The 10,631-nt window shown below is 41.3% G+C and overlaps 1 protein-coding gene across 1 annotated transcript; it reads right to left on the bottom strand.

Moving 5' to 3' along the window:
- Nucleotides 1-18: 18 nt before the first annotated feature.
- Nucleotides 19-9,713, bottom strand: INSIG2 (insulin induced gene 2). Its single transcript, XM_010020908.1, has 5 exons — nt 9,371-9,713; nt 4,703-4,827; nt 2,225-2,391; nt 1,728-1,827; nt 19-577 (listed from the first exon to the last, which is right to left on the bottom strand). The coding sequence occupies exons 1-5, from the start codon at nt 9,612-9,614 to the stop codon at nt 536-538; spliced, it is 678 nt and encodes a 225-aa protein (XP_010019210.1). The 5' UTR covers nt 9,615-9,713; the 3' UTR covers nt 19-535.
- Nucleotides 9,714-10,631: the final 918 nt, after the last annotated feature.

Genomic DNA, 10,631 nt, shown 5'->3' with positions numbered 1-10,631 from the left:
CAGGAATGATACAGTGTGTTAATAGGCAAAAAACAGTTACTTATTGCATCAAAGCTCACCTGTAAGCCATGAATTTCATAAAGATATTATGGGCTATCATCATGTGAAGAGATGATCTTCATTCCTAAATTTGAATCCTTTGTCTTTTACTGAGCTATTAAGAACAAATTCCTCAAAACTTTCAAGATAAAGTGAAGCAAGAAGTTTCAGCTACAGAAATGTAGTGCAAAGGTTCAGTTTGGCACTGCAACGTTATGGACAGACAAGAATTTATGGTAAACTGTCTGGATTTAAAAAAAGAATCCTATAATTGAACCAATGTTGTCATATGTATTGCATACTATTGTAACTTCACAGTAATCAAAATCAGACATCAAAGTTTCTATAGAAGCAGCAATCACAGATTGCAGTAAAGTATACCACTCAAGGGAAAAAAATTGCATTTTTGGCAATTTCATAGTCAAGTGTTCCTTATGCTCCTCCAACAGTCATTTGTCAGATATTTTCCTGCTTTAAAGGTGCACATTGTTTCCCCTCAGTCCTCATGAGACTTCTCTGCAATGACTTTACATTCATACTGAAAAACAGAAATTGACAAAATTAGTCATATTAATTTACATGAAAAAGACTGCTATGAGAGAGATTTTTCTACAAAATGTATGATAAAATAGCTTAGCTTACATTTCACCTAGGCGAGTTTGGTCTCCCTAAGTTCTGTGCACACACTGTTGGCTGCAATTTCTGTCTGACCTGACTTCTCCCTAAACACAGGAGCTCTTATTTAGCTCCTGGTTCTGAAGAGAGTAGAAGAATGCAACTGAAAGCGTACAGAGGAAAGTCGTGGGCTGTGCTCTAATAACTGTATGAATGATTCACTAACTAGATCAAAAGCAACGATTACCGATTTCTACCTTATTCCACATCCATAGGTCAAATAGCTGGTTGGTATATATGAAGGAAGGAATGTGTATTGGGTTTTGTGGCAAGGTTTTGGTAGTGGGGGGGTACAGAGGTGGGTTCTGTGAGAAGCTGCTAGAAGCTTCCTCCATGTTCAATGGAGCAATGCCACTGGCTCCAAGACAGACCTGCCACTGGTCAAAGCTGAGCTCATCAGCAACAGTGGTAGCACCTCTGGGATAATACACTTAAGAAGGAGGAAAAACTGTGCAATGGCAATTGCAGACAGAGAGAAGGATGAGAATATGTGAGAGCAACAGCTCTGCAGACACCAGGGTCAGTGCAGAAGGAGGTGCAGTGCTCCAGGTCCCAGAGCAGAGATTCCCCTGCAGCCCAAAGTGCAGACCATGGTGAGGCAGGCTATGCCCCTGCAGACCATGGAGGATCCCACACCAGAGCAGGGGAATGCCCAAAGGAGGCTGTGATTCCATGTGAAACCCGTGCTGGAGCAGGCTCCTGGAAGGGAGGTGTTTTTAAGATTTGGTTTTATTTCTCATCATTCTACTGTGATTTGATTGGTAATAAATTAAACTAATTTCCCCAAGCTGAGTCTGCTTTGCTCATGACAGTAACTGGTGAATGATCTCTCCCTGCCCTTAATTTTGACCTATAAGCCTTTTGTTTTATCTTCTCTCCCCTGTCCAGTTGAGAATGGGGAGCGATAGAGCAGTTTTTGTGGGCACCTGGCATCCAGCCAGAGTCAACCCAGCACAGAATGACATGTAGACTCAAAATTACTAGAAGGCAATCAATCCCCCCTCCAAACTTACCATTGCCAGCTGCCTGCCAATATTGCCCATAGTTATTCCACCAGCAAAAAATATACATGGCAACCAGGAACGAACATAGAGGAAATCTGGAGACGTGTATCTGGAAAATAACACTCTGAGCTCAACATTGTGTAATGCATAGATAGAATCCTCAAAACACATGAGACAAATTCACAATTTTGAGTATTGAGACATTCCTCTGCTCTAAAAGAAACGTATTACAGACATTAAATTACTTGCAGCAAATAACAAATGACGATTCTTATTGATTATAATGCCATTTGTTCTACTAAGAAAAGTATGTTACGTTGTTGGTAAGGTAGCAATTTTATTGAAATAAGCAACTTGCAAACAAGTGTCCTACAAACACACCAAAGCTTTCATGAACAGTCCAATTTATGCTATGTTCAAAATTAAGTGCTGGCAGCTTTGAAAATCATGTCAAATTTTACCCTTTTAGTTAAATAATATTTAACCTTAAAGGAGTAAATACTTACTGATAAACTCCATTGTAGACCAGAAGTTGTGACACCAGTGTGGCCAGGAAAGCAATTCCTACTCCAAGACCAAAGCCACTTCGTGATCTATCAAACGTCCACCACAGTCCAATTGACAGGGCTGCTAGTGTGAGAGACAACTGGATATTGTTGGCAAAATCCACTTTCTGGGTTGATCATTAAGGATAAGCTTAGAAATATCTTATACAATTGTAAAGCAGTTTTGTCCATTCTGTTCATCATATTTTGGCTCAACAGAAAAAAAAAAAAATTTGAAAATAATACAGCATTAGCTGTATCAGCTATCACACAGCTATGAAGTATAAGGAAATAAGCCTTGTAAGTGTTGCCAATATATCAGGAAACTAAAGACTCATGACAATTCCTCACATTTTTAAGGTGTTAGCCCTGTACAAGAGAGAAGAGACTACTCACCTACCAGACAATGCAGACATTTTATACAGACATACAATGTACATGTTACTGCTCAGAGTAAGGATATCTCATCCTTACCTGGTCCTTTATTACAGTAAGCATGAAATCTTAAAACTAGCATTAGACTCCTCCAAATGACAGGAATTTACTGAAAAAAGGTATTTATTACCCCTACGTAATTGCAATTCTGTTTAATTTACATGGTAGTTTACATTCAGCTAAACATTAAAAACACTGATGTTTTCTATAAAACAAAATGTACGTGTACACATAAATCAACACTAAAATGAAGTTTTGTCAACCCTGTGATAAAAGTGTGAAGTCATACCAAGTATCTCTGTGGTGTTTCACATTCTTCCAAGTAGTGTTTTTGAAATACTAACTCATCCTCACTTCTCCTGCCAATAACAGATTATTAAAAAACATGCAGTCAAGCTTCATAAGCCTGAAAGCAAATTTGTGGGATGACAACATAAAAACACTGCCCTATTTTCTCACAAAGACGTGGAGAGAGATCTAGAGGAAATGAGAAAGAAGTTCAACTAACTGAAATAATAACTGCAGGCTAAAAATCAATAGCATCAGAAAAAATGTCAAATAAAACCAAAAACCACACAAAATACGGCAATGTGCAGAACTGGTAATACGCTGAAAAGAAAGCAGTCTGGAAAGCTGTAGAGGAGGAAATACAGACTGTACATTAATGATATCCTGGAATACGTGCAACAACTGTTAGAAAACTGCAAGAAGATTTGCTGTAAATAATCTGACCCATGCAGAGAGATGGTGTCAATTCTCCTTTATTTCTTAAAAGCAGTGAAGTTGCATGTGTTTACACAACATGTACAGTCCAGGTCAGTGAGACCACAGGACCAGATTAATGAGTATTTGGCAAGGAGAGCAAGGTTGGTGAGGGACAGTGGGAATGACTCTGAACCGTGGCAGCTTCAGCTCATCCAACCAAACCGGACAGGATGGCTGGTGGGAACAAAACCAAACAACAAAACCCATCGAGGGCCAAGTCACCTCTGAAAGAATTCAGCCAGGTCTCACATCTTTCACTTGCCCTCTTTTCCCGGAAACGAGGAAATTCAGTAGCATGCAATAAGAACTTCTTAGCATGACTTCTGCAAACTGTGTTGGAGCTGACTGAAGGAGATCATTGTTCCAGAGATGATCAACTTTCCTTCTAGTTAGTTCACAAAAACCCAATTTTCTCAGATAGATCCTGGTATTACCTGACAGAGGAGGCACTAAGCATGACTAAACAAAACCACTAACACTCACACATGTAAGGTGTGCCAACCCACATGAAAAGCACCCCATCACCCAGCATGCCCCTACCTGCTTCAGAGGGAAGGGATGCCAGTTTTGAGAACATTTTTGAAAGATGTATCTGAATATCTACACAATTAGGAGGAGCATAATGTGCTGCAACATGCTGACTGACTTCTAATTGCTCTTCCTGAATGACCTCAGGAATACTAACTACTCTCCCAGCACCAAGGCATCATTTACAGAATGCGGTAACAAAGCCTAGTTGTTTTGTGTAGTCCTGAGTATTACCTGATCCTGAGTTTTCTCCATGCTTTCAGAGTGCATATGCTTCACTGACGACCTCAAGGCTGGGCTTCGACCTCTTACTTCAGTGTTAAAAAGACATCAACCTTTGGACTCTCTTAAAGCACTTTTCTGTAACACCTACCACGTAAAGATGTCATAGAAACACGGAATGGTTGCGGTCGGAAAGGACCTTAAAGATCACCTAGTTCCAATCCCCCTGCCATAGTAAATAAAGACTGTAAGTAAGACAAAGCCCAATATTAAGACATTTCTAATGAAAAGATTTTTCAGAATGAAAAAACATGAGACTTGCCACCTTCAACACTGCTATGACAGTTTAACACTAACACATATTCTGCATTTCCCTGGCAAAAATGCTGCACATTATATCTTTAACAAAATTCACCATGACTGACTATGTGAGCTTTGTTTTAGTGGAAACCCATTTGTTATCACAAATTTCATTAGAATATAGGATACAGCGCTGGCATGATTTATTCCCACAAAGACTGCTACACATCGCATTACACTGGACCATTCTCTCTTAAATTTATGTGGCTCTCCCAGATGTCTGTCCATGCATGGGTACAATAACCCAATCACAGCTGTGGAGACAGGAAAGAAAAAAGACACAGAAGTTAAAGCACTGGCAATATTTAACTAAAATAATCTTTATTTAGACTCTGACAAATATTGTCACTACCAAAACAGATCTTTTAAAGGATACACAATACAAAACATACATTGTAAAAGAAGGAAATTCAAATAATTTAATTATTTGAAAAAGACCTGTAAAACTTCAGCAGCATCTTTAACCACTGCAGCAGGACCTGGCAAAAGGGACAAAACAAAGATAATCTGAACTAAGGGTGGAGGATGAAAGAACTCTGCACCCTATCAAAATGTGCTGTCTCACACTGTCTCACACTGCTTACAAAGAGAGCAGTAATAGCTTGCAGGCTGGCACTTTTGAAAATACCACATAACAAACATATACCGGTTTGGGTTGGAAGGTACCTTAAAGATCATCTAGTTCCAACTAGATGAAACTGCCTGGCCTTGAACAATGCCAGGGATGGGACAGCCACAACTTCAAGCAACCTGTTGCAGTGCCTCACCACCCTCACAGTGAGGAACTTGCTTCCTTATATCTACCCTAAATCCACCCCTTTTCAGTTTAAAGCCATTCCCCCTTGTTCTACCCCTACATGCCCTTGTAAAAAGTCACTCTCCAGATTTCTTGCAGACCCCTGGAAGCTGCTTTAATGTCTGTTCAAAGCCTTCTCTCCTCCAGGCTGAACAAACCCAGCTCTCCCAGCCTGTCTCCATAGATGTATTCCAGACCTGTGATCATCTTTGCGGCCCTCCTCTGGACCTCCTTCAACAGGTCTGTGTCCTTCTTATGTTGGGGATCCCAGAGCTGAATGCAGTACTGCAAGTGGGGCCTCACAAGAGCAGCTTAGATACAAGGATGTCGCGTGGGACAGTGCCAAACATTTTGCACAAGTCCAGGTAGATGATGCCAGTTGCTCTTCCCTTAACCACCCCCAACATAACCCTGTCATGTTACCCCTTTTCCAGTCAGTGGGAACTTCACTAAACTGCCACGAATTCCCTAATATGGAATATGGATAGTGGCTTAGCCACTTCACCCACCACTTCCCTCAGGACCAATGGATGCATCTCATCAGTTCCGATGGACCTGTGTACCTTCAGGGTCCTTAGATGGTCCCAAACCTCCTCTTCTACAGTGGGTGGTTCCTCATTCGCCTAGTCCCTGACTTTGCCTCCTGTGACTTGGGCAGTGTGGCTGGAGCACTTGTCAGTGAAGACCGAGGCACAAAGGTTACTGAGTACCTCAGCCTACTTCACATCCCAGGTAACCAGGCCTCCTCTTCCATTCCAGAGAGGGCTCACATTTTCCCTAGTCTTCCTTTTACCCCCAGTGCACTTAGAGAAGCTTTTCTTGTTGCCCTTGACATCACTAGTCAGGTTTAATTTTATCAGGGCATTAGCCTTCCTAACCTGATCCCTGGCTGCTCAGACAGTTTCCCTGTGATCCTCCCAGGCAACCTGTCCTTGCTGCCTCCCTCCGCAAGCTTCTTTTTGTGCTGGAGTTTGTCCAGAAGCTCCTTGTTCACCTACACAGGCCTCCTGGTGCTCTTGCTTGACTTCCTTTTTGTCAGAATGATTGCTCCTGAGCTTGGAGGAGGTGATCCTTGAATATTAAGCAGCTTCATTGGGCTTCTCTTCCCTCCTGGACTTTATCCCATGGTACTCTACCAAGCAGATCCCTGATGCCAAAGTCTGCTTTCCTGAAGTCCGGGATAGCAAGCTTGCTGTGTGCCCTCCTTGCTGACCTAAGGATCTTCAACTCTACTATGTCACGGTCACTGCAGCCAAGGCTGCTCTTGAGCTTCACATAGAATTCACATTCCTTACCTGCCCTTCCCTGTTGGTGAGAACAAGGTCAAACATAACACATCTCCTCCTTGGCTCCTCTATCACTTGGAAAAGGAAGTTATCAACACATTCCAGGGAGCTCCTGGATTACTTACACCCTGCTGTGCTGTCCCTCCAACAGAACTCCCCCATGAGGACCAGGGCTTCTGAATGTGAGCCTGCTCCTATCTGTCTAGAGGGACCAATCTATTTAAATAACTGCAAAACAAATACAGCACAACAAGGGCAGAATGTTGATATTAATATTTTGTCTCTTCTTCTGTTGTTGTTACAAGCAGGTTTTGTTTGGATAATGTTTTTCTGTTCTTCAGTGCTACTATAAAGGCTCACACAGAAGAGAGAAAGCCAAAAGCCTACAGTAGCTGTTGAATACAGAAAGCAAATAGGACTTTCAACCCCAGGGAGCTGCTATGCTCTTTGAGTATTTCTTCATTAACGTGTTCTCTACTGCAACTGCAGCTAAAAAGACTATTACCAACACCACTAAGAAATAACACTGGTACTTAATCTTAAACTGGTGCTGCAGAAGTGAGACAAAGCCTGAGTTATTGATATGGACTCCAGTGCCCTCAGCCTGGCATCCTTGGACGTATGTTATGGCAAATGCTCTTTATTCTGCTAGAGAGGAAACTAATCTCCAGGATTTGAGAAAGAGATCACCAGTAAAGCTGGAGAGGAAAAAAACTCCCTGAGCAATTTTCTTGCCAAAGGCATTGGGCCAAATCAATGACTAATAACAGTGACAGATGAAAGGACTTCCCTAAAAGCAGCCTTGATCACCACTGATTACAAATATGCAAAATACCTTTATTCTGTTCATAATAATGAACTATATGTTCATGTCAATTCCGGGAAGGCTGTGCAGGTATGAATATTAAAAAAATGTTAAGAGAAAGAGGTTCCCTCTACGTACGCTAGCAGAAAAGATAAGGAAAGAAAACAGAGAAGAAAAGACTGGTAATGAAAAAGAATGAACTTGAACACCTCAACAGGATCACTCCTGCTGGGAAAAGCCAGTTAAGGCTTCTTTAAATCAGGTGGCTTAAAATCAAGTAGTGCAAATGCCTACGCAGGTGACTGACTATAAGCCATATCTACACTTTCTACCAAAACCACCAACCCATCAGAACCACAAAGGCCCACGAGTTTCCTCTGAGATGATGTCAGGATCTAGCCTTCAGGCCTACCCCATACCACAGCTGCAGACAGTGTTCTCAGATGACCTAAAAGAGCATAAGGTGTAGTCTGCTGCAAACAGCTGACAGTGCAAACATTACAGCGCACTTTGTAAGCCTTATGTGTTGCTGCTGCAAGTTAGGATTCTGTCATTTCAACTCCCATCACACCATACATAAAAGATCAAACCTTTACCAAACATGTTTGTCAAGGAAATCAATTTAAAGTACAAAAGAAAAACACAGCAAATGCAGAGTACAGACCGAAACCTAACCAAAAATCTTGGCAAGACAACCAAAAGAGGACAAAGACAACAGGTAGATAAAGCAGGTATGTAACTTCCACCATAATATGCCAAATGCATTTTCACAGGAGAACAAAACTGACATATTCAGAGAGATATTTGGAGGGTTTCCTTTCAAGTCAAGCTCCTCTATGATATCTAGCGTGTAGCGTTTCAACAAGGAATCAAAAGGAAAGCAGTTGGATGACTAGGAAAAAAACAGGCTTAAGCATCATCATTATCAAAACAGTGATGCCACTCAAAGCTAGTTTATTGACTTGTATTGACCCAGAAACTTTAGCTGCTCAATCTTACTGAAACTGACCTCTAGAAAGATAGCACCTTCAATGTAAAGGTTTGCTAAAGAATAATCCTCCAGTACTGGCTGCTAAGAATATTCCCTTACTAAAGCACAAAACTGATCCCATGGGACCAGTGATCTTCAGGACTAAGTAGAAATCCAAATTCCCTCGGGCTTATAACATGGCATACTTAATACTTGAAGATGAAAGAAGAAGAAAAAGAGGTACTTTTTACTACCTACTGCAGTCATCTCATTTAAACTAGCTAAACACACAAAAGTCTCTACTCCCCCCATGGTCATGGGAGAAATGGAGCATGTTCACATCATCCAACTTGATACATGAATCTAACTGAGGTGCTCTGCTCTGCAATGTGCCTCTACAACCAAAAACTGTGTGCCTGGCCTCAACTCCCTGAGACAGAGTCAGGTGTCCCAGCTTTATGGAGCTAAAGCTACACCTCGAACTGGAATGAGCAACAAATGGAAAGCTGCACCACAAACGGGAGTACTACTCAGGGTGGTTTGCTGTACTCAAAACAGGGTAGTGTGCTGCACAAACCAAGACATCCAGGGTATTTTCAAGGGCTGCATGTAGAACACTGTAATCCAGTCTCAAGGTTACAAGTGGCACCACCTTCTAAAGTCTGTTAAACTTGTACTCTAACCCAGCAGAAAAACCAAAGGTTATGCTCTCTTAATAATATTACAGTCAAACAAGTTGGCAGAACGACAATTTCTGGACACATGCATGCATACTTCTGTATACATGGGGAGATCAGGATAGTAAGATACTGAAAGGGGCAGCGATGCTGGAAGAGAAAATTTTACCTTCCACACCTTTCATACAGCTTTTTTCTAACTATATAACTACCTCTCCACCCTTTAATCTCTACGCCAGGCATACATAGACAACTGAACTTACCTGATGCTGTGCCACAGCAAGGTGGTACCCACCAAGCTGAGGAGAAGATGCTTGTGATCACATCAGGGGGGAAGAGAGTAACGTTTCTCTGGATCTGAAGCAAGTTTAATACTAATGCAAGAAACACGCCAATAAAAAACAGCACTATACCACGAATTACCAAATTCATGCCACGACTGGTTACAGATGAAATGTATGGGCCACACTTTTTTGGTAAGGTTGGCATTGCACCATTTTCTGCCATGACTTCTTATGTTCTCAGAGACATCCAACAGGCTGATTGAGGAGGGTTCACTTGCAATCAGTATTTTGACTCTCCTCAGTTAGGAGATACCCAAATCCTGAAAAATAATAAAAAAAATTAAGGTGAAAATACAGATATGAAAAACATTAAATGTATTTCTCTTGAATAAATTGGAGATTTGGTAAAAAAAAAAAAAAAATTGCTATTATATTTTCCTGAATTTTCTCAGGAGGCAATTACTCATTTTGAGAGAAGAATCAGCCATAGCTGCAAAACTGCCTTACAAAGAAAACAGGTTTTACAAATAGCTTTGTGTACTAGGAGACAGATGAGGAGGAAACACGTGGGATGGGACAGTTAGGAATGTGAAACTGCAGAGAAGAGGTGAAGAAATGAAACCAGTATCAGACAGAGAAATGCCAGCTTTTCAATAAGTTTTTCTCTCCTCCTCTAAGGAACAACTGGAAATTACATAATTCAGAAGCAAGCAAACACAGCCCTTAGTTTCAAGTCAGCCGCAGAGGTTCACTGATTTCTCTTCCTGAAGAGATGCCAGAAAATATTTCTCAACTGGAAAGTGAAATCTGAGAAATATTTTTCAGGATGAAGTTCAGAATTTCAGCAATCCCACCGCACACCCATTTTCATAACCCCAGATAAGAGCAAACAACTCGGCAAGCCTGGGAAGTCATCTCAATACAAAAAAATATTTACCAAAGTAAAACACTTTTGGTGAAAACTGCCATACATTATTACAAACCATAACTGCAATTAGGCACAAAAGAACCTGAGAGTGAAGGGAAAAGGAGCTCCCTCCACCCATGCACTAGGTAGCATCCCACATGAGCAACTCTGCCGACACCAGAGGAATGGCAGAGTTCCCATCTCAATCACTCCTTTCTAAGAAAACCTGTCTATCAAGACTCTTGTTGTACATGGATTCAGCGCCACACTCATGTGTAACAACGGTTCTGATTGACAGCTTAGCCACCTGGAACTTAAGAAAAAAAAGCCCTG

The sequence above is a fragment of the Nestor notabilis genome, unplaced genomic scaffold (assembly GCF_000696875.1).
Source record: "Nestor notabilis isolate BGI_N333 unplaced genomic scaffold, ASM69687v1 scaffold9738, whole genome shotgun sequence".
NCBI classification, from domain to species: Eukaryota; Metazoa; Chordata; class Aves; order Psittaciformes; family Psittacidae; genus Nestor; species Nestor notabilis.
This window is presented reverse-complemented; position numbering and strand designations above follow the sequence as displayed.